The 25,001-nt window shown below is 45.0% G+C and overlaps 1 protein-coding gene across 1 annotated transcript; it reads right to left on the bottom strand.

Moving 5' to 3' along the window:
• Window positions 1-815: 815 nt before the first annotated feature.
• LOC115462363 (relaxin-3-like) lies at window positions 816-22,371 on the bottom strand. The gene is made up of 5 exons (XM_030192375.1): window positions 22,183-22,371; window positions 15,582-15,595; window positions 12,314-12,324; window positions 3,590-3,604; window positions 816-1,159 (listed from the first exon to the last, which is right to left on the bottom strand). Exons 1-5 carry the CDS (start codon window positions 22,369-22,371, stop codon window positions 816-818), a joined length of 573 nt encoding a protein of 190 aa, XP_030048235.1.
• Between the last annotated feature and the right edge of the window lie 2,630 nt (window positions 22,372-25,001).

Below are 25,001 nucleotides of genomic sequence, written 5' to 3'. Positions count from 1 at the left end.
TGCTGCAGTGGGTGAGAGAAGCAGCAGGTAATTTAGTACAGTGGGGAGGGAAATGGAGAAAATGCTGCCATTAATGTGTGTTAAAATGTTTAACGTATGTTAAACATTTAATGCATTAATTGGCATTATTAATGTGTTAAATGTGCAGAACTACAATATTTACATGTGTAAATCAAGAATAGGGCTTCTAAGATAAGGGTCTACTTACTTACGTTATAAAATACACATGTACATCGCAACACATGTACATCGCAACTCTGCTCTACCCAAACTATGCTCCCTGCAACACCTACATGTGATATATGTAGTGATGCACACCATCTTGTCAGTGTGCATACTTGCACACACATATTTGGCTACACAATTGTATAAGAGCCATTTTCTATGTGTGAAACATGCTTTGAAAAATTACCCAATACAGTACAGTGATAGTTGACCCAGTATCCTGCTTAATTGAACTATCTGGTTCCAATTAAAAAATAAATAAATACATCCCTGAAAAGGACAAATCCACCTTTGAAGTGACATTCTTAATTTTGTATAGGTACAATGTTATTATATGAAGCCGTATGGTAGCTATAGTTTGATATTAAAAGTATTAAGAATGTGTTTTAATATAATTGAAAAACATATTGTACAGCAGCAAAGAATTTTATTGACAGATAACTTTAAAGAAATACAGTAAGAGCCTTCATGATAGTGATATGATATCCCAGTTTCCCATGGTATGGAAAGTATTCACTCTGGTCCTCATCAGAAATGACATTAAGTCCATGGATACAGAATAAAAGAGATACAACAATCTCATTTTCACTTTAGCATAAAGTACTGATCTCAGTTTTGGTACAGCCCCATCTACAGCACATGCCCGCCAGACCTATTGAGAAGTCCCGCTTTCTCCTGTGGTTCTTTTCCCAAGGATATCTGTCTGGAGGTATGGCTCCTTTTCCCCGTAGAGCCTCCTCAACTTGATGGACATATGCATTAATATCTTCTGATGCAGGTCCATACTCATTGTAGTCATCATTTAAGCTGAAGGAATCCTTGAACATCTGTTGACCAAAAGACTGACTGGCCTTTTGAAGTTGCTGCAAATCTGAACCAAAGATAGATTGTAAATTCAGGCTAGCCAGTTCTTTGTTGTAAGTTTGAGTAGAATCTGTAAATAAGTAAATAAAAAGAGAGATTTATAAATTACAATTTAGCAATGTATTCAACTTACAACAAATTATTCATGCTGCATTTGGCAAATTTTAATACCTATTTTACTGATGAGTTATTGCTGAAATGATCCATATTAATTTCCAGAAGCTTCTGGAAGCCAGCTATATTTAGCTGGATTGAGGTACATAACCATAGGTGGGCTTGTAGGGGTATAAGCCCTGCCACTTTTGGCTAAGACCCTTCCAATGGCCCCAGTTACCACAGTTAGCGGATATCACCAGGCCTCACAAACTGAAGCCTCACAAACTGAATTGCTGTGAAGCCTCTCTCTTTTTCCCACATTTAACTGGTGCTGTGGGTGCATCAGGACCTCATAAACAGCATGTCCTATTTATGATCTCAAGAAATCATGGATGGGGCATGTGGCTCATGTCATGAGTTTTCTGTGTGCTAGCTGCATATCACAGAGGAATGCAAAGGAAAGAGAAGCAGAGAGGCAATGGATGCCATCATGGGTGACTGACATGCTAGGGGAGACAATGAGATCTGCTTTTGGGACATTGAAGACCATGTGGAGCCCTCCCAGTGCAGGAGAAAGACATTTGGATTATTGCAATGGGTTTCATGTAGGGCTCCATGGGCACCTACTACATTGCCTGCAAGAGGTTAGAATGCAACAGCCACAGTTATTCTATGGAAATCTACATAACCGAGTTGCACTGACTGCAAAGACAAGTGAGAATACAATTTAAATTGCTTTGTCTTGCTTTTTGTGTACTGAGAAGGGAAGACCCAAGGTATTTGGAAGAGAAACTGAGTTGGTATGCACTAGGTAGGCAGTTCACATCTAGTCAGGAGGCATATGTGAGTGTATTGTCTGTTAATCAGCTTCAATGGGTGAGATCTAGAGCCCTTACAACTGTGGTCTCAGGGTTGTGGAATGCCTCATCAGAGGAACTATGACAGGAGTTAAATTATAGGGCCTTCCATAAAAACTGCAAGGAGTTAAACTATAGGGCCTTCCATAAAAACTGCAAGAAGGAAGATAGGGTGGGGGATGGGGGTAAGGCAGTATTTCTGGCTCAGTTCTTACTGCTGCAGCGGGTTTGAGGAAACTTGGGAGGGAGGAATACATGTAGTTTTTATTGTGAGTTATTTGTTGTCTTATTAACTGCTTTAATTGTCCTTCAAGAAATGTAGGCAGCATTATCATATATTATTTAAAATAAATACATTTGTAGATGGCACAACATTATTCAAAGTTGTTAAATCACAAGAATATTGTGAGAAATTGCAAGAGGAGTTTTCAAGGCCTGAAGATTGGGCAGAAGAAATGTAAGGTGGGTAAGTGCAGCCAAGAAAGCAAACAGAATCTTAGGAAAGGAACACAAAATAAAAGAGAGAATATCAGAACGTCTCTGTAATGCTCCGTGTGGAAACAGCACCTCGAATTTTGCGTTCAGTTGTCACCACATTTCAAGAAACAGCAAAGTTCTAAAAGACACAGAGAAGCATGAGCAACACATGATAAAGGGGATGAACAGAGTCTCATATGAAGAAAGGCTAAAAAGGTTAGGGCTATGTGGCTTGGAGAAGAGAAGCCTGAAGAAGGTTGATTATGCTTTCAAAAAGTACTAAAACTAGAGAGCACACAATGAAGTCCCTAAGTAGTACACTTAAAACAAATTGGAGAAAATACTCTTTCATTCAATGCATGACTTGGGGAAATCCACTGAAATCTATCTACTCTTGGGGATTCTGCCAGGTACTTGTGATCTGGATTGGCTACTGTTGGAGAGAACAACCACAGGACGTGGAGGAACGCTCTATCCTTATGACCGTAGTGAGACAGTAAGGCAGCTTGGCAGGGCTATTCCCGGTTTGTAGTAGTGACCTCTTCCTGTGCTGAAAGATCTAAGGATGTTTCTTCTGTCAGCACTCGGGCTTGAACATAGTGTTGTTTGCAACATTGTCCATTTCTCTGAGTGTAAGTTTGGATTGTACAGTATATATTAGCATACACCATACTTTCAGTCTCCTAAGGCAGGTGCCCATGCACTGAAACACAGTGTCGAGATTTTTACTGCACCTTGATTTACCAAAAGAGCAAGCAACTGGCAGTATCTTGGTACTGCAGGTTACTGACACACACAATATATGAATAATGTTTCTTGTGATTTTTTTTTTGTTAAATTTGTACCCCGCGCTTTCCCACTCATGGTAGGCTCAATGTGGCAGGCAATGGAGGGTTAAGTGACTTGCCCAGAGTCACAAGGAGCTGCCTGTGCCAGGAATCGAACTCAGTTCCTCAGTTCCCCAGGACCAAAGTCCACCACCCTAACCACTAGGCCACTCCTCCCAATGATCTATGGAACCTCTTAAAGAGGTCAGCCAAGGAGTCATCCCCCCCCCATCAAATTCCTACCATTTGAAGCCCTCCCTACCAGGAGCCCCCCCCCCCCCCACTGACAGACCCTCAACTGGAAGTTCCCCCCATAGCTTCCATGACCTACAAGCCCCCTTCCATGGCCTAGGAGCTCCCAATTCAAGGGGCTCCCCCATTTGGGAGGGTCCACAATCAACCAAGGCTAACCCAACCTTCCCTTAGACCCCTCTCCTGGACCTATCTTGATCTCTGGTAACTAGTAGGTTAAGCAGCAGCAATCCCCAGTCACTCCTGCCCTTGCCAATGCCATGTTGAAAATGGCACTTGCGACCCCTAACAGTAGTCTCACAGTACTACCACTAAGGGTCAGGTTTCTTTATAAGTCAAAAAGCTAAGATGGTATAGATAATGCAGTATAATTGGAGGAGGACATATGCTAAGGTTATGGCTGTTTGTAGAGCATCAGACTGATAATACCCTCCACATGACATTATATGCTCATCTAGTAGAAGATTTCCTAGCAACTATCAGGATGTCTAGGATGGGCTGTGGAACACTTGAGAGCAGAAAGTAGAGTCTGCTCAATTTCTAGGCTGTAATGGATGGAGACGTCAGATCAGGATGAAGAAGGTAGCCCTCCTGCTGAATTATCAGTGTTGAGAACTGGAGTAGCCTGAAAGAAGGTAGAACTGCTAGATTCCCAAGTTGTGTCGAGACCAGTAGGACACTATGAGCATCATGGTGCTTTGGTTTTGCTGAAATTTGTCTAGAACTCTTCATATGACAGAAACTGGAGAGTAAGGATAAAGGAATGACCAAGTCCATGGAAGCACCAGGGCTACACATGGGGGAGAAGAAAGAATGGAACAAAAGAGAGGAAGCTTTGTATCTCTTCACTGGGACCAATCATGAGGATGAAGCCCTCTCCTGAGTTATTCAACTGATTCCATGGACTGGGTATGTAAGTACCCTGAATCTGGATGCAGTTAGCTATAGAAAAGTCACAGATTCTGGCTGCTTCTCAGAAAAGGCACAGAAAGCCAGTGCCCCCTTGCTTTGTTCACATAAAACATTGCCACTTGATCAGTACAAAGGAACTGTGAAGGCAGTAAAGGAGCACTCATGCCACAGTAGACTGCCCTGAGTTCCAAGGGGTTTATGTGAAGAGTTGTTACCTATCTTGATCACATACTATGTGAATGGTGAGTGTTGAAATGAGCTCCCTACCCTTGAGTCAAGGTATCCGTAGTCAGGACTAAGTGATGGAGCTGCAGTGTAAAGGAACCACCCACTGCAAGGTTAAGTTTGTGAGCACAGCAATGTAACACAAGGTGATACTGAGAAGAGAGAGGTTGGGAGCATTAATCCCAGTGGAACTTTAAATCCCACTGATGTTGCATTTTCAGATGGGCTAAAGGGACAACATAACAACCACAGACCTGAGCCATAATACTGCTAAGTGTTCTGATATTTTCATTCTTAATTTCTCAACTTTCAGGCTTCAGGTTTAGCTACCTGATATATCTATTATCTGGACTTTATTGCTTAATTAACTTGTCCTGTGAATCTGTATTGTGGTGTACTTCTCTGTCTTCTAACCCAACCCCAAAAAGACAAAAAAAAATCCAAAACATTTTGTCCTTTTCTGCCTATCTCTGATAGTAGTGAGCATAGGCTTTTCAACCCATTTTTCCTTTACCCTGCTAGCTCTAGCTGTAACAGCCTAACTTTGGCTACTATACTGTGGGCAAGTTCTGCCAGGTTTATTTTCCATTGCTAGTCCTAGTTAAAAAAAAAAAAAAAAACTGCTTTAATCTTACAGCTGGCTTAATTTGCATTTACATTGCAGGGACTGCTATAATTATTGGGAATATTTAGATTTTCAGGAGAAAAGTTTGCTTCTAGCTGACTTTGACTGTTGTATCAAACTGAATTTGATCATTTTAGCAAACTGTGTCATTACTTTCCCCAGAAATGTTTTGATAGAGGACTTCGCTGACTCACTGGGACTCATATAGTCCTATTCTCCCCAGGGTTTTCTACTCATGTGTGGACAACCCAAAAGTCATTAACATTACTCTCTCCCAGGGTTTTCTACTCATATATAGACAACCCAAAAATCATTTACATTTCTCCTCAGTCATACACAGGCAATATTACTACTACTACTACTACTATTTGACATTTCTAAAGCGCTACTAGGGTTACGCAGCACTGTACAATTTAACATAGAAGGACAGTCCCTGCTCAAAGAGCTTACAATCTAAAGGACAAATGTACAAACAGTCAAGTAGGTGTCATCAGATTGGGGCAGTCTAGATTTCCTGAAAGGTATAAAGGTTAGGTGCCGAAAGCAACATTGAAGAGGTGGGCTTTGAGTAAGGATTTGAAGATGGGTAGGGAGGGGGCTTGGCGTAAGGGCTCCGGAAGTTTATTCCAAGCATAGGGTGAGGCGAGGCAGAATGGGCGGAGCCTGGAGTTGGCAGTGGTGGAGAAGGGTACTGAGAGGAGGGATTTGTCCTGTGAGCGGAGGTTTCGGGCGGGAACGTAAGGGGAGATGAGGGTAGAGAGGTAATGAGGGGATGCAGACTGAGTGCATTTGTAAGTAAGAAGGAGAAGCTTGAACTGTATGCGGTATCTGATCGGAAGCCAGTGAAGTGACCTGGAGAGGGGTGATATGAGTATATCGGTTCAGGCGGAATATAAGACGTGCAGCCGAGTCATGAATGGATTGAAGGGGGGATAGATGGTTAAGTGGGAGGCCAGTGAGGAGTAGGTTGCAGTAGTCAAGGCGAGAGGTAATGAGAGCGTGGATGAGAGTTCGGGTGGTGTGCTCAGAGAGGAAAGGGCAAATTTTGCTGATGTTGAAGAGGAAGAAGCGACAGGTCTTGGCTGTCTGCTGGATATGCGCAGAGAAGGAGAGGGATGAGTCGAAGATGACTCCGAGGTTGCGGGCGGATGAGACGGGGAGGATGAGGGTGTTATCAACTGAGATCGAGAGTGGAGGAAGAGGAGAAGTAGGTTTAGGTGGAAAGACGATAAGCTCAGTCTTGGCCATGTTCAGTTTCAGGTGGCGGTTGGACATCCATGCAGCAATGTCGGATAAGCAGGCCGATACCTTGGCTTGGGTTTCCGCAGTGATGTCTGGTGTGGAGAGATACAGCTGGGTGTCGTCGGCGTAAAGATGATACTGGAAACCATGAGATAAGATCAGTGAGCCCAGGGAAGAGGTGTAGATTGAAAAAAGAAGGGGTCCAAGGACAGATCCCTGGGGAACTCCAACAGAGAGCGAGATGGGGGTGGAGGAAGATCCATGAGAGTGTACTCTGAAGGTTCGGTGGGAGAGATAGGAGGAGAACCAGGAGAGGACAGAGCCCTGAAACCCAAATGAGGACAGTGTGGCAAGAAGTAAATCATGATTGACAGTGTCAAAAGCGGCGGATAGATCGAGGAGGATGAGGATGGAGTAGTGGCCTCTGGATTTGGCAAGGAACAGGTCATTACAGACTTTAGAGAGTGCTGTTCCTGTCGAGTGTAGAGGGCGAAAACCAGATTGAAGTGGATTGAGGATTGCCTGAGAGGAGAGAAAATCAAGGCAGCGGCTGTGAACAGCACGCTCAAGTATTTTGGAGAGGAAGGGTAGGAGGGAGATGGGGTGGTAGTTGGAGGGACAGGTGGGGTCAAGTGATGGTTTTTTGAGGAGAGGTGTGACTACGGTGTGCTTGAAGGTGTCAGGGACAGTTGCAGTGGAGAGAGAGAGGTTGAGGATATGACAGATGGAGGGGGTGACAGTATGAGAGATGGTGTTAAGTAAGTTGGTGGGAAGGATCAGAAGAACAAGTGGTGCATTTCGAGGAGGAAAGAAGGCGGGCGGTTTCCTCCTCTGTGATCTCAGGGAAGGAGGAGAAAGAGGCCAGGGTTGGTTGGTTGGTTGAGGGAGAGGGTTGAGGGGTGAATGGGGGGGAGGTGGCTTGGTAGTGAGCTCAAGGTTGATCTTTTGCACCTTGTCGCGGAAGTAGTCAGCCAGTGATTGAGGAGAGAGTGAGGGGGGTGGGAGAGGAGGGCACTTTGAGGAGGGAGTTGAGGGTGGCAAAGAGACGATGAGGGTTGGAGCTGAGGGAATTGGTCAATTGGGTGTAGTAGTCCTGTTTGGCAAGGAATAGGGAGGACTGGAAGGAGGATAGCATGAATTTGTAATGAAGGAAATCTGAGTAGGTGCGAGATTTCCTCCAGAGGCATTCAGTGGATTGGGCGCAGGAGCGAAGGTGATGGATGCAAGGGGTCAGCCAAGGCTGGGGATTAGTACGCCTTGTGGGACGGGAGATGGATGGTGCGAGGGTGTCCAGAGCAGAGGAGAGAGTGGCATTGTAAGCGGAGACAGCCTTGTCGACAGACTCGGAGGACATGATGGAGGGGAGGAGATTAGAAATACTAGAGGATAAGGTGGGAGGGTCAATAGCCTGGAGATTCCTGGAAGTAGTGGTTAATGTTGGGCGGGGCTGAGGGGGGGGGTGAAGAAGTGTGAAGGTGATCAGGTGATGATCAGAGAGAGGAAGAGCTGAGGTGTGGAAATTGGAGGGTGAGCCAGAAGAGGAGAGGACAAGGTTGAGACAATGGCCATTTTGGTGAGTAGGGGTGGTGGAGCACAGCTGGAGGTTGAAGGAGGATGTTAGAGTGAGGAACTGAGAAGCCTGAGAGTCGGATGGGTCATCAGCGTGTATGTTAAAGTCTCCGAGAATGAGGGACGGAGATGAGGGATCAAGAAAAACAGAAAGCCAGGCATCAAAATCAGTGAGGAAGGAAGATAGAGATTTATCAGGGGGGCGGTAAATGACTGCCACTCTGAGTGGCAACTGGTAGAATAGACGGATGGCTTGGGCTTCAAAGGATGAGTAGCAGTGAGATTGTGGTAGGAGGAGGGGTTGGAAAGTACAGGAGAGCGAGAGTAGTAGCTGACGCCTCCACTGCGGCCAACTGGGCGGGGAGTGTGGGAGAAGAGATAACCTCCATGGCATAGGGCCATGACTGAGGCAGAGTCATCAGGGGAGAGCCAGGTTTCAGTTAGGGCAAGCAGTTGAAGGGAGCAAGAGATGAAGAGGTCGTGGGTGAAGGGAAGTTTGTTACAGACCGATCGGGCATTCCACAGGGCACATGAGAAGGGGAGGGAAGAGGGGGGGGAGGAGGGGAATAGAGATGAGATTGGAGACATCCCGGAATCATTTGCATGGATAGGAGGACAGGGGGGGGGGGGACTTGGATTGGGATTGATGTCTCCCGTGGATAGCAGGAGAAGGAGCAAGAGAGTGCGGAGGAGGGTGGTGGAGGTAGGGCGACGAAGGCGACGAAGACGGGATGCACGTAGGAGGAATGGGGATGGGTTAATGGCAGGAAGGAAGTGTTGAAGGTTGAGAGCTAGGAAGGAGGAGGGGGACAAGAGAGATGGTGAGGTGGTGAGGGACGGGGTTGAATAGGGTATTGCAGTAGTAAGTAGGACTGGAGAGGACATGGGTGGGCAGTGAGTTTCAGCGGTAGCCAGCGGTAGGGGGAGGGGAAAAAGATTAGGAAGGGATAGGGCAAGGAAGAGAATGTGTACAGGGGCCATGAGTAGTGACTGAGGCAGGTAGGTTGGTAGATGGTTTCAGAAGAAGTTGATGGGCTGGAGAGCAGGTAAGTCAATGGGCTGACAAGCTAGCGGGAGGGAGGCACAGAAGCATCCGTCCTCTCAATTGTTGCCCCTACAGAATTCTTTTGCTCCATTACAGCACTGTGAGAATCCAGAAAATAGAACTGAGGTGGAAAAAAAAAAAGCAGTGAAGGTGTCCCAAGACACCCTCCAAGCACTAATAAGGAATCTCAAACCAGAAAACTGTTGCTGCTTGGGGATTCTATTATCAGAGGCATTAACTTTGAAACACAGCTCAAGGGGCCCAGCAAAATGGAATATCTTCCAGGCTCCTCAATGGCCAAGAGTACCAGACAAATACTGACTATAATCTGAGAAGTTGTTGTTATCTTCCTGGGAACAAATTACCTGGCCAATAACACCCCACTTGCAGCGCAGAGAGCTTTTCAGGAACTGGGGGAGGGTTAAAACCTTTGGTACAAATTGTAGCTTTTTCTGAAGTATTACCTACTTTTGGAAAAGGAGAGAAAAGATTACAAAATACCAAGAATTTCAATAGGTGGCTCAAAACCTGATGTCATCAAGAAGGTTTTAGGTACATAGGAGGATGGGGCAATACATGGAAAAACAAAAGACTATATTGTAACAATGGACTGCATCTCACTTTGGCAGGAAAAAAAATCTTGGAGAGAAATTTAGACAGTATGTATCTAGGTGTTTAAACTAGAAGGTGGGGGTGGCATATGGAGGCAGGTCAATTCCAGTGGTCACCCCCAGCTAAAGACAAGGTGTGACAATAGTAAAGAAAACAATGAAAACAACTATCTTAACAAATCACTTCTTACCAACACAGCAGTAAGTGAGACTAAAGAAAAAACTAAACTACTACTACTTATCATTTCTATAGCGCCACCAGACATATGCAGCGCTTCACAATTGAACATGAAGAGACAGTCCCTGTTCAAGAGAACTTACAATTTAATTTGGACAGACAGGACAAATAAGGGATAAGGGTCAGGATAGACAGACAGGACAAATAAGGGATAAGGGTCAGGACAGACAGACAGGACACATAGGGATAAGGGATTATTGAAGTGAGGAAGATAAGATAAGGGTTACAAACAAGTGAAAAAGTTAGGAGTTAAAAACAGCATTAAACAGGTGGGCTTTTAGCCCAGATTTGAAGGCAGCCTGAGATGGAGCTTGGCGTAGCGGCTCAGGAAGTTGATTCCAGGCATATGGTGCGGCAAAATAAAAGGAATGGAGTCTGGAGTTAGCGGTGGAGGAGAAGGGTTAGGAGAGATTTACCTAGTGAACAGAGTTCCCGGGGAGGAGTGTAGGGAGAGATGAGAGTGGAGAGGTACTGAGGGGCTGCAGAGTGAATGCACTTATAGGTCAATAAGAGGAGTTTGAACTGTATTCGGAAATGGATAGGGAGCCAGTGAAGCGACTTCAGGAGAGGGCTGATATGACCATAGCGACTTTGGCGGAATATTAGTCGATGAGACTACTGCTGAAATGTAGCAGGAAAGCGATGACCACAAATGCCTGCAGTCGAAGTAATAAAGTTCATGATGTGTAAGCCCTGATGTTAGTGGCAGACAAACATTGTTGCTATCACGGAGACATGGTAGAATGATTCCCATGAATGGGATGCAAACATACCAGGCTACAATCTATTTAGGAAGGAGAGATAACCATAAAGATGGAGGAGTAGCTCTGTATGTGAGAAATGATATCACAGCGACTGAAATGCCAGGAGCCTGGGGAAAGGAAGAAGTGATATGGATCACATTGAAAAGAAATGATGGAATCTCTGTCGACATGGGTGTTGTCTACAGACCTCTGACACAATCAGAGGAACCAGTGGCGTAGCCAAGGGTGGGCCCGGGTGGGCCCAGGCCCACCCACTTTGGGCTCAGGCCCACCCAATAGCAGCACACCTATGATATGGCTGGCAGGGATCCCCAAGCCCCACCAGCCAAAAACTCCCAACAACTGTCCTTCCTGCATACCTTATAAATAGCAGATCTTCACCTGCAGCAAGCAGCGACTGATACATACTGTTCGCACCGACCCCACAGCCTTCCCTCTGATGTATTTCCGCCTATGTGGAAACAGGAAGTTGCATCAAAGGTAAGGCTGTGGGACCAACATGAGCTGTGTGTATTAGTTGCTGCTTGCTGCCGGTAAAAATCTGCTACTTAAAAGGTATGCGGGGGAGGGGGGATGTTTGAGAGCCCATATGGCATGCAGGCGAGAGAGGGAGAGATCTCTTGTGGGACAGGGTGGAGTTCTGCCCACCCATCTTAGGCCCAGGCCCACCCAAAATTGGGTGTCTGGCTACGCCCCTGGGAGGAACTAGATAAAGATCTGGTTACAGATATCCAAAAGCTGGGAAAGAAAAGAGAGGTGCTTTTGCTGGGAGATTTCAACCTGCTGGATGCGGATTGGAAAGTTCCACCTGCAGAATCAGAAAGAAGCAGAGAGATCATGGATGCCTTACAAAGTGCTCTGCTCAGACAAATGGTGACGGAACCCACGAGGGGAGGAGGTGCGCTGGATCTGGTGCTCACAAATGGGGAAAGTGTGTGGAGGAGTAGCCTAATGGTTAGTGCAGTGGACTTTGATCCTGGGGAACTGGGTTTGATTCCCACAGCAACACCTTGTGACTCTGGGGCAAGTCACTTAACCCTCCATTGCCCCAGGTACAAATAGGTACCTTTATATACAACGTAAACTGCTTTGAATGCGGTTGCAAAACAATCCACAGAAAGGCAGTATATCAAGTCCCATTCTCTTTCCCTAATATCCGAGTGGGTGCCCTCCTGAGCTACAGTGATCATCAAGCAGTTTGGTTTGATGTAAGAGCTAAAGTGGAGGGCAGCCACTCAAAGTCCTACATTTCAAACATGCTGACTTGGTCTTTAAACCTGCCATGAAAAGGTAAGGCAATAGTCATTTTAGAAGCCTCTATGTTTACTATGAGACCAAATACATCAGCTCTCAGCTTTGTTTCCTATTTAAGTGGGAAATGAACTCCTGTGAAGGGGCATTTTCGATATGACATCTAAATCAGATTTTGGGCGTTTTGCTGAAAACGTCCAAAAATCAAGTGGCAAACATAGTGATTTTCAAACCTGAAAAAGGTCTATCTTTTTGTTTTGAAAATGGCCATTTCCCAGACATTTTGTGCTCAGTGTGTTTTTCTTTTGTGACCTTTAAAAAAAAAAGTCCAAGGGAAAGACGCACAAAACCAAGTCATTGGGATGTATAGGGGACCAGCAGTTTTGGTAGACTGGCCACACAGACATTCTAGCAGAGCAATGGGGCATCCTATGGGGCACTGCAGTGGACATCACATAAAAGGTCCCAGGTACATGTCTCACCGTTACCCCCTTATATTGTATGGGGAGCCCTCCAAAACCCTACTGTAGCCAACTGTACACTACTACAGTAGCCCCTTATGGCTGGAGGTGTCACTTATATGTGGGTACAGTAAGGCTTTGGTGGGCTCACACTTTCCACCACAAGTGTAATAGGGTGAGATATGGGCCTGGGTCTCCTTCTCTACAGTGCACTGCACTGACCACTAGGCTACTCCAGGGACCTGCTTACTGCTCAAGACTGGTCATAACATCTGAAGCTGTCATAGAGGTTAGCATGTACTGTTTTTTTCTCTCCACATCTTTGTTGGGGGGTCAGTGACCACATGGGGAGTAAGGGAGAAGGGTCATGCCTTAATTCTTCCAGTGATCATCTGGTCATTTAGGACACCTTTCTTGTGACTTAGTCATGATTGAAACAGGTTTAGACCAAAACATCTAACTTTTAGCCTTGGCTATTTTTGCTTTGTTCCATTATGACAGAAAAATGTCCAAGTTTTGGGAGCACATGTCCCCATGTGCTTTGGATGCACTGTAGAAGAACTACAAAGAAAAACATCTTAAAAATGTGTGTTGAAAATAGTGTTTTGGACAAAAAAAATACTGTCCATTTGCCGCTTTGTGCCACTTTTTCAACATTTTTCTGTTTCAAAAATGAGCCCTTTCGTTATCTTGTTGACAAACTTTATTGAAAGGTCCTCATTTGGAGACTCATTTCTGGATAGTGGAGAAGAATGGTCAGATGGAATCCATGTAGGCCACTCCTCCTCATTGCGTAGAGAGGGCAGTTGAACATCAAAGAAATCTAGAAGGCCCTCTACGTTAGATAGAAGCAAGTCTAGAGAGGATGGATGAAGTGAATGTGCAGGCTCATGCTCTAAGTCCAATATAGATTAGAGTGAGGCAACGAGATCTGAATGGGTGTCTGCACAGGAGTAAAACCAAAGGAGTGTGAAGCTCTTTAGGCCATAGTTGCAATGGTGGCACAAGAACTTCAGACACGTTTCTGAAGAACCCTTTACAAAATGAACAAATCATTTTCTTAAGGAAAGAGTGAGAATACTCTGGAGCTTGGGTCTGTCTGCACTGAAAATGTTTTTCAAAGTGTCAGGTGTCTCCATAGAAGAGGTCCTGGCACTGTTGCAATTGCTGTTGTGCACAGAGTAAGGCAGTGTGTCTTCTCTTACTGATACAAGTTTCTTTGCCAGCATGTTTGTGCTTCAATATTGCTTTTATTGAGTTAATGAAAGTCACTTACATGCATCCTTATGGAATAGCATTTAGTTGCTTTGCTGCCACTTACAGTATTTGGGGAACCAGCACCGATCAGGGCCAGCCACTTTTGCTCCAGGCCCACCCAGCCTCTTCTGCCCGCTCTCCCCGTCCGCTTGGTCTGCTGACTTTTACTGCCCTAAAGCACCATTCTCTCTCCAGCACCGGTGATTCCCATAGCCAGCCTTCTGCCAGCGCGCGTCGTCGGGGCCTCTTCTCAGGCACGTCCCGCCTACTCTGCAACTTCCTGTGTCGCACCTTTGCGGAAAACAGGAAGTTGCAAAGTATGTGGGACGCGCCTGAGAAGAGGCTCCGACGACGCACGCTGGCAGAAGGCTGGCTATGGGAATCACCGGTGCTGGAGGGAGAACGGCGCTTCAGGTCAGTAAAAATGACCAGAACTGACCATGTGCAGGGGGCTGTCTCGGGGGGGGGGGGGGGTGTAGCGGGTGGAGAGGAAATGCAAGGCCTGTGCCCACCCAGTCCACCTCCAGGCCCATCTAAAAATTGAACTCTGGCTACGCTACTGGCACCGATGCTGGACAGACTTCTACAGTTTGTGTCCCACAAATAGCAAAGGCAGCTGAAGTTCAGCAACTTCAGTGTTGAAGTTCACTTTATTGTCACATGCTGTGAGTGAGGGTGCTGTGCAGTTCAAGGGGGAGAAGGGGAAGACACCTTGACTGGTAAGTTGAGTACTGCCAGCAATGTTTGGGAATGATATATGGTTATAACAAAGACTTTGTCATGTTTGGCTGCCTATATGTGGTTGGAATTGTGGAGACTTGCCAACCAGTGTTTAAGCATGGGTGGCTGTGGCCTGGTCACCTTGTTGGGCAGACTGGATGGACGGTGAGTCTTTATCTACTGTCTTTTACTGTGTTACATGTGTAAATATACACTTTCCTGCAAAAGTGCTGTCATTCTGTCCTTTTACACACAGAAGTGGCATGTAAATGTGAGGTCCCAGTTATTGAATCATCCTTCATGTGGATAATGTTTCTGAATATCCCAGCCAGCAGTGGGTGCTGTTATCCGGATAAGTGCCTTTGAATATTGATCTGAGTATTGTTACGTGATTGGCTGGCAAATATTTCTGCTTGTACCAGTACCTCAGCCTAGACTGGATCTACTCCCTAAGACAATTTTCAGGGTGGAAAGCCCAGGCTGATTTCTAAAGTCACACTATTTATGTGCAACGGCATTTCAGAAAGAACACCCAACCCGGAACAAGGATGTCCGGGTCGGTACATCACACATGGTGCTAGTATCAGGATCTGTCAATGTACAGCCTGTTCTAAAATTAATGTTCATTGCTGGTTATGTCCAGCATGAGCATCCATTTTACAAGAAACACCCAAACTATGAATGGGGCAAAATTAGTGACATAGACATGGGGGGGGGGGGGGGGGATTGGAGGCCTGGGCCTCTCAAATTGGGTTCAGGGCCTCCAATTTTGCTGGTTGGCTGGCGGGGGCTCCCAAGCACTGCCAGCAGAAACTTTCCTGTAGTGATATTTACTGCCACGCTGCCTGCTCTGCTTCTCTCTCCCTCGCGGTCATGCCAGGTTTTAATGAAATTGAACATGCGCGCCAGGGTGAGAAAGCAGGACAGGCAACGAGGTGCCAAGTATCGCTACAGGAAGGCTTCTGCTGCTGGGGCTGGGGAACCCCCACCATGCCAGGTATATGTGGGGTTGCAGCAGGGGCGGCCAGCGGTAGGGAGGTAGGGCAAAATGTGCCCCACCCACTTTGGACTCAGCTCCTCCCCCTCCAAGTCAAGGTCTGCCTATGCCTCTGAGCAAAACAAAGGACATGGAGGTCATTGTGGCAGTATAAAAATATCCGTATTACAAAATGGCCACATATCTCTGGATTCTATATATGACGCCCAAATTTGGGCACTGAAACATGCACGGATTGAAGATGTGCCTGCAAATTAATTAGCTAACAAGCCATTAACTAGCAATAAATTGATGTTAACAATGACTGCAGTTAATTGGCTTTCTTGTGCACTATTCTATAACCCCATGCACCTAAATCCCCTAGCGTACATCTCAAAAGGTGGTGAGAGAGAGAGGTGTTCCAAAAAATTATGCTTGGAGTTATAGAATTTATTTATTTTTCAAAAATTTATAGCCCACTTTAAGATCAAAGTGTGTTTTAATAAAATATTCAAAATATCAATAAACTTTACTTTAAAACAAACACATACAGTCAAAGTGGAGGAGTGGCCTAGTGGTTAGAGTGGTGGACTTTGGTCCTGAGGAACTAAGTTCAAGTCCCACTTCAGGCACAGGCAGCTCCTTGTGACTCTGGGCAAGTCACTTAACCCTCCATTGCCCCATGTAAGCCACATTGAGCCTGCCATGAGTGGGGAAAGTGCAGGGTACAAATGTAACAAAAAAAATCTCAATCTATATAAATACCAATTTTAAAAAAGATATGGGAAAGCGCTAAAGAAACAAGCACAAACCTATCCATCTATAAAAGCTTTCACAAAATAAAAAGTTTTATGCAGTTTCTTAAATTGTTTATAGTCAGCACAAATGTCGTCCAGCTATTGAAAAGGTACGATTTTGAGTTTTTGCAAAACAGCACATTGAAACAATCAACTGTTTCATTGACATAGATCGTAAATCACATTGTAGTTTATACATATTCATACAATTCAAAAAATATTGCAGAACTTTACCATATATACAATGATGTATCAAAGTTAGAATTTTGAATTGTATATGAAACTGTACAGGCAGCCAATGTAAACATTTCATTGTACGAGAGATATGTTCGAACCTTTTCAATTCTACAAGCAAACAAGCTGCCACACTCTAAACAATCTACAGAGCCTTTATCTTAAATAAATTTAAACCCAAATAAAGGGAATTGCAATAATCTAATCGTGATAATACCAGACTCTGCAGAATTGTACGGAAATCGTTCACCGAAACCATTTCCTTTACGCTACTCAAAACCCAGTATTACTGTGCCCAAATGCTGAGATTTGGGTGCTGGCAGATTTCAGCTGGCTTAAATACCAATGCCCATATTTGGGCACAGGACTGGGCTCTAAGCACTCAACTTGGAGCACTCTTTATTGCATAGTGCTTAGTACCAATTTTTTTCCAGTGCCTGGGCACTATTTACTGAATTTGGTCCATAGTGTCCATGTGCAGGACTAGCCCAATGATTAAAGCAGCAGGATGAAAAGTAGAGGACCCTGGGTACAAGATCTAAATACCAACATCCATCTTTTTGGACATAGAGATCCCTTAGGTGCCCATATTTTGGCCCTTCACTAGTCCCTCCAAAACTACATCCAGACCATGCCACCTTGCAATAAGGATGAAACAGTGTGACAAGACAGAGGCCATGGCCATAAGGATGCTAGGCTGCACAGAGAGGGGTATAACCAGCAGAAGAAAGGAAGTGTTGATGCCACTGTACAAGTCAGTGGTGAAGCCCCACTTGGAGTATTGAGTTCAGTTTTGGAGGCCGTATCTTGCTAAGGATGTAAAAAGACTTGAAGAGGTTCAGAGAAAAATTATGAAAATGGTACAGGGTTTGTCACAAGACGTGTGAGGAGAGACTTGAGGACAAGAATATGTATACCCTAGAGGAAAGGAGAAACCAGGATGATATGATACAGATGTTCGAATATTTGAACAGTATTAATTTACAAACAAAACTTTTCCAGAGATGGGAAAGTGATACAACTAAAGAGCATGAAATGAGGTTGCAGGGGTCCAACTCAGGAATAATGTCAGGAAGTACTTTTTCAAGGAGAGAGTGGTAGATACCTGGAATGCCCTCTTACGAGAGGTGGTGGAGATAAAAACGGTAATGGAATTCAAAAATGTGTGGGATAAACACAAAGGAATCCTATAGAGAAGGCAAACTTAGCGGTGATTAGATGGCAACATCTGTGCCCTGATCTTGGCCGAACAGATTCAGCTTCAGTAGCTGGAGAACATGGACAGGGCCAGGCAGACTTCTATGGTCTGTGCCCTAAAAATGGCAAGGACAAATCAAGATCAAGAATACATCTGTAGTATCACATCATATCTTATGCTATGAGTTTATCTTGTTGGGCAGACAGGATGGACTGTACGAGTCTTTATCTACCGTCATCTACTATGTTACTGCAATTTTGGATGTCCTTATTCCGGCTTTAGCATGCAATATGGACGTCTGAATGCTGGGTTTCAGATGTCCAAAACATCAGAGCTTCTAAAATAAGGGTTTTAAGTTATTTTCTTAGCACATTTTGCTGTTGCTTTCCTTAAAAGAGGCCAAAGCCATTTAAAATTTGATTCACGTCTCCCCCACCCCCATCATAAAATCAAGCAACATAAAAATGCGGGGGTCAATATTGAAAAGGGCTTAACCGGGCAAGAGAGACTCCTGCCCAGTTAAAACCTGCTGAGTTGGACAGCTGCCAATATTCAGCAGCACTTATCCAGTTAGTGCCCCTGACCATCACCGTTAACTGGCCACCCCTAGCTCATTAGGATGGTCTGGGAGCAGAGAGCTTAGGCAGAGACAGCACTTAGCTGGTTAACGGTGACATTCAATCCGCTAACTTGCTAAGGAAGTGCATAAAGTTAGGACAACAAAAACGACTGTCCTAATTTTGGGGTCCTTTTAATAAGTTGCAGTCAAAAAGGGTCCTGAACTAGTGGCAGGGGCCATTTTTGGTGCACTCTGCAGCCCTTTTTACAACAGCAGGTAATTAAAAATAAGGCTGAAAAGAGCTGTGGCCATGTGGTAAGTGTGCCCATGCAAAAGGGAGCACTTCCTGCCACCCAGGGGTGTATCCAGACCTCAACATTGGGGGGGGGGGGGGTCTGGAGCCCAAAGTGGGGGGGGGCACAGTTTGGCACCTGTCTCCCTACCACAACCCCTGTCCCGCTGCAACCCCACATACCTTGGCTGGCAGGGGTTGGGGAGAAACCAGGGGCCCCAGCAGTGGCATACCAAGGGGGGGGGCAGTCCGCCCCGGGTGCACGCCACTGGGGAGGAGGTGTCGGCTCCACTGGTTCCCTGCTCTCTCTCTGCCCCGGAACAGGTTACTTCCTGTTCCGGGGCATAGAGAACAGGGAACCAGCGGAGCCGACGCAGCTCCCAGTGACGTGCACTTGGGGCGGAGCGGCCCTCCCACCCACCCCCTTTCCTATGACAGTGGTAAGAGTGCACTCCAGGGGGTGCGTGTGCGCTGAGGGGGGTACCCAGTGGCGAACCGCTCTGGGTGTCAGCCGCCCTCGCTACAGCACTGAGCCCCAGATCCAATTTGGGAGGTCCAGGTCCCCAAAACTCCCCATAGCTATGCCACTGCTGCCACCCATCGAGGTGGCGGTAAGGGCTCCTGCCTTCTGTGGTAACCAGGTAGCAAGTGGCACTGCCCAATTACCCCCTATAATACACACAATACCATCATCTTCTCACAGCCAACAGCCCGATCGGAAGTCCACCCCATAGTTTTCTGCAGGATCTGCCTTCTGGAATCATCGTGCTTTAATCCTTTTCTGAAGCTGTGACTAGTCTCGGCAAAGCCCCTGGCTAGTGGGACATTGAGACTTGGTAGGTAAGAGCCCACAGCCCACTCCAGCTGTCCAGATATCTACCAATAAATATACAGCCTTTGGTGCCTTGTTCCTATTATAAAACATTCTTAGTCATTCCAGAGCAGAACCACTCAATTGACCAGCGAAGAACACCAAGACCTGCATGCTGGAACAGTCTCTTAACAAAAGAAAGATTTAAATGCACCCCCCAAAATGTCAAAGCTTACTAACAAAAAAAATAAATAAATGGACTCTTTTCACTCAAACCCTTTAGAATTGATGAACAAAAACGTCTGAAGCAAAAATTCAGAGAAATCAAACGCACTGCAGCTCTCAAAAACCAACTCTCCAATTATAAAATTTTCTAATGCTCTTCCCCACCCTCTACCCCAGTTGTCCAACCATTCAGAATCTTGATGTATTAAAATAAATGTTCACATCAATGAAACTCACAGCATCTGCTTGTTTGCATAATAAGAACGTTTAGTTACTGGGCGGAGAAAAAATAAGAAATTGTACAAAATATTAATCTTTATCCTTCACATTTCTTAATTAAGTTACCCCTGACCAAATCATGGTTCACTACCATTTATATTTTGAAATAAAAAGACACGGAAACAATTTCAAATTGTAACCGTTATTTTATCTGTCCAACAGTGACAACCAGTAGATGAAAAATTAGTTATCTTGAATAATTAGATTTAAAACAAAACCCCACAAACTACTAAACAGAAACTAAAGTTCCTTTACCTCAAGTCTCAGCTTAAAATCCCTTCAATTAAAGCAAAGCGAATATGCCTTTGAAAATGTTTTTGAACCATCAATTCAGCAAAATTATACTGTTTAAAAAAAAAAAAAAAAAAAAAAAAGCAAGGCTTCCCAAACCTGTCCTAAGGAGTGGACCCCCCATTCCCCGCCTAGTGTGTAGGCTACCCACAATGAATCTGCATGAGATCAGTTTGCATACAAACTGGTCTCATACGTATTTATTGTGGATATCTTGTGAGGTCCCCAGCACAGCTTTGGGATGTCCTGCCTTAAAAAGTTCCTTGCAACAGATATTCTCACAAAATATGGAGCTGTATCTACTGGTGGTCTTGAAAATCTTGCGGGTTAGTCGGTCTTACGATTAATCAAGGAGGACATTTAAGCAGAAAGGTGAACAGACAGAAGGGGGGAAGATGTTGTTTTTTTTTTTTTTAACACGTTATCTGCATGCAGTAAAGTGAACACCGAGGATGGATTTGAAGTCGCATCAGTTTGTGCTCGGTTCTGTGATTTCCTTTCGCAAGCCAAACGAGCTAAGAATTTGAAAGAAACTTTGCTTTACAGGACACATACTTCAAGGCTCAGCTAGGCTCAGTTTATTAATGTTCTTAATCTTTTAACATCCTCTCTGGAGCAGCGTCAGACCATTCTTCACTGTCAACTCTATGGCTCATTAGCTGAGGAGCTCAGCTCACAAAAGAGCCCATTGGGAAATGATATCCCAGTTTCACTCTGCAATAATGGACTCTGTTAACTATTCTTTTCTAAAGGAAACAAGCCACAAGAAAGTCAGTTAAGTCACAAATGGATGTCACCGACCTCATTTTTTTTTTTTGAGAGGATATCACCACAGAGTGAAAAAAATCTCACTTTTCCCAAACCTTCATATTTCAAAACGAAAAGCAAAATGCTCAGTTACTTAGGGGCATAGAAGCCAACTTTTGAAAATTATTGGAGGGTGCTAAGCCCAGTGGAAATAACCCCTCCCTGGACACATACAAGGAATTGTCTCAATAATTGGGGGTGCTCAAGCACCCACAGAGTGGGCTGCTATGGTTTAGGGGTTTGTTTGTTTTTTTCCTAGTTGGCCATAAATAGCTGGGGAGGGTTGAATTCCCTGCCACATAGGAGTGTGTGGTTGCTGAGTTGTCCATTTGAACATGTGAAAACAAAGGTCAAACTGTAGGTGGTTGCAATGAACAAAGCACAATTGTGACTAGTTTAGGAGACTTGCCAAGTCTTCAACCAATCCAAAAGACATTGACTACAACCTGTCTATTGGCCTTAACCTCTACTTCAACAATTACAATATAAATTATAACTGTACAGGCCTAGGATAAATGCATCTTTTTTTCATATCCTATGTCCAAAGACATGAAGAAAAATGAGGCCTTGTTCTCAAGAAAACTCTAAAACAAGCCTCCCCTCAATATAGAACACATTCGGTTTAAAATTAAAAAATGGATAGGCAAAAACGTTGGTAAACTAGACCCCAAATGTCACTACCTGTTTCAAGAGCCCTGAATCATGAATTTATAATTGCTTTTATGATCGCTAGTTTAGTTGTTCTGCAGTTAAGTTATGGAATTCAATTCCAACTGAACTTCGAGGTATTGCTGATTATTTCCAGTTTAGGAAAGCCTTGAAAACTTTTTTTATTTGACAATTGCTTTGGTATATGAAATTTTGAATTGTATTACATTTTTATTGTAACCCACTAAGATTCATGTTGGGAAATTTGCAGGATATAAAAAACTGGGAATGGAATAAAATTTATGCAATCAATGAGTTATGAAAAAAATATGTCCATCCTTCTCCTGTTGATTCCCCCCTCCCCTCCCCCTCCCTGATCATCATACTTTTCAAATTATGGGTTAAGATATTTACGTATCTTTGGGATGGCAGAAGTTCGGATTATGGGGAAACTTTGACACTTCATGCCTTGGGGTGTATAGGTTGCTCTCTGCCACCCAAATAGAGACACGCTTTTATTGCACTCACCGTCGCTCCTCTTGTCCACGCTAGGCACCGCCTCTGTCCAAAGCCTCTTCCAACGGGAGCCGCCGCAGGTGTAGATCACTGCCCGGATAAACTCCCTCCCGCACAGCTTCACCCCAAACTCCCCGCCACCTTGGGTGCCCAGCAGCCCTGGGCACTCCGCCAGCAAGAGGCCGATGCAGAACAAGTGGCAGAAGGAGATCCTCAGCATCCTGACTCTGCTTCTCTCTAGCTATTACTCTTGTCGGCTTTCTTTTGTGTTCTCTTTTGTCACCCTCCTAATTTACTGCCCCACTTGCCACAGACCCATGTACACTGCTGCCACCACTAACAACTGACAGCTCCCTGTCCCAGGCTGCTGTGTAAAGGCCTCTGAATGCTGCTTCCACAGTTTATCTTGTCTTTTGCTACCCTACCTTGTCACCCTTGCTGGTGCCTGCACCTGAAATACTGCTCTTTCTAGATTTGGGTTTATTTTTTGGAGGGTCTCTCTCTCTCTCTCTCTCTCTCTCTCTCTCTCTCTCTCTCTCTCTCTCTCTCTCTCTCTCTCTCTCTCCACCTGACGGCTGCTTTTCGCTCTTCTCTGATCCCCTCTCTGCTTTTCTCGTCTCTCCCTCCCCTTTTATATCCCCCCAATGCTCACCAATCTTCTGACTCAGGACTGTCAGGTGGCTTCGCTCATTTATTTTTCCTCCTCAAGCAACTTTTTCTTTTTTTTTAAATTCCATATATGACCTCACAGGTTATAAAAGCATATGTTTGATTTGTTTGCATAGGGATTAATTTGGTTTTAATGTAGTCTTCAGATGATATTTTAAAGAAATCAGATCAATTTTTTTTTTCTTATTGGTATCCAAGGCTCTTTTGAAAAATTTATCACTTTAGCCACAAAGTCCCCTCTGCCTTCTGACAAACAAAATCAAAAGAATATGTGAAAATTATATTACAGTATTTCATTCTATGCCTTTTGGCTTACTGTAGTTTTTTCATTTTGTACCAAGCCCTTTTTTTTTATTATTTAAAAAAAAATGCTCAGCCGTGGGAAGATAAGGACATAAACTATTTTAAAGAGTACAGCCAGAAGACATCATTTGCACCACTGAAAACAAATAAATAAATAAATAAAGAGAAAAACCCTGCCCTACGTCTACAACAGGTGTGTGAAGTCTTTGTACTTAATTTTTGAAAGGAAAGTCTGCTCTTTTAGGGTAAAAAGTGGCCTGTGGTAGAGTGGGTGTGTCTTTTGGGCGTGCGCTGGGCCACTTTTTACCATTGCTGGTAAAAAGGCCATTTTTTTAAAGGTGTGCACAATAATTAATACTAGCAGATTACTAGCAGATACAAGGCGGTGGCCGTAGGCAGAAGGTTGCTAGGCTGTATAGAGAGAGGTGTGACCAGCAGGCGAAAGGAGGCGTTGATGCCCCTGTACAAATCGTTGGTGAGGCCCCACTTGAAGTATTGTGTTCAGTTTTGGAGGCCGCATCTTGCTAAGAATGTAAAAAGAATTGAGGCGGTGCAAAGAAAACCTACAAAAATGGTATGGGATTTGTGTTACAAGACGTATGAGGAGAGACTTGCTGACCTGAACATGTATACCCTGGAGGAAAGGAGAAACAGAGGTGATATGATACAGACGTTCAAATCAGTGACGATCCTAGGTTGGCTGCCACCCGGGGCGGATCGCTGATGCGCACCCCCCCCCCCCAGGTGCAGCAAGACACCCCCCTCTGGTGCAATAACCCCCCCCCCCGGCGCATCAACCCCCCCCCCCCCGGGTGCCTTCTTAGCTGCTGGGAGCAGCCGCTTGGCTCACGGCTCCGCTGGCTCCCTGCTGTCCCTGAACAGGAAGTAACCTATTCCGGGACAGAGGGAGCAGGGAACCAGCAGAGCTGACAGGCACATGGCTGCTCTCTGCACCCCTCCAGCAGTGTGCACCCAGGGCAGACCGCCCCCACCACCCCGCCCTTGGTACGCTGCTGGTTCAAATATTTGAAAGGTATTAATCCGCAAATGAACCTTTTCCAGAGATGGGAAAGCGGTAGAACTAGAGGACATGAAATGAGGTTGAAGGGGGGCAGACTCAAGAAAAAATGTCAGGAAGTATTTTTTCACGGAGAGAGTGGTGGATACTTGGAATGCCCTCCCGAGGGAGGTGGTGGAGATGAAAACTATAACGGAATTTAAAAACGTGTGGGATAAACATAAAGGAATCCTGTTCGGAAGGAATGGATCCTCAGAAGCTTAGAGGAGATTGGGTGGCAGAGCCGGTGGTGGGAGGCGGGGCTAATGTTTGGGAGGCGGAACTAGTGCTGGGCAGACTTCTACGGTCTGTGCCCTGAAATCAAGGTCGGGTATACACATAAAGTAGTGCATATGAGTTTATTTTGTTGGGCAGACTGGATGGACCGTGCAGGTCTTTCTCTGCCGTCATCTACTATGTTACTAGCAAATGCCTATTTACACCCTGAGCCTTTAGTCATTGACTTAGCAGTAAAGGCTCATGCTGTACCTACACAGTAACCATGCAGCATGCGCCAATGTGGATGTGCTGCTGATTACCACTTGGAACACCCCTGCGGTAGAAAATAGAAAAATATTTTGTACCGCGGGATTCAGCGCACGCCGAACTCAGAATTACCACCGGGCACACACACTACCCCAGTGGTAGTGCCAATTTGGCATGTGCTACCTATGCGTTAACCCTCCCACACCTTTGTAAAAGGGCCCCTTAGAAAAGTGTCACCAGTGCAAAGTACTCAGAGAACAGTACACATCATATTGGAAAAACAGAACAAGACAGACTGCTATACATTTCTACAAAGAATTTACACATTGTTAGAA

Source organism: Microcaecilia unicolor, chromosome 2 (assembly GCF_901765095.1).
Source record: "Microcaecilia unicolor chromosome 2, aMicUni1.1, whole genome shotgun sequence".
NCBI lineage: Eukaryota > Metazoa > Chordata > Amphibia > Gymnophiona > Siphonopidae > Microcaecilia > Microcaecilia unicolor.
Note: the sequence above shows the minus strand (reverse complement) of the source record. Positions and strands in the feature narration are given on the sequence as shown.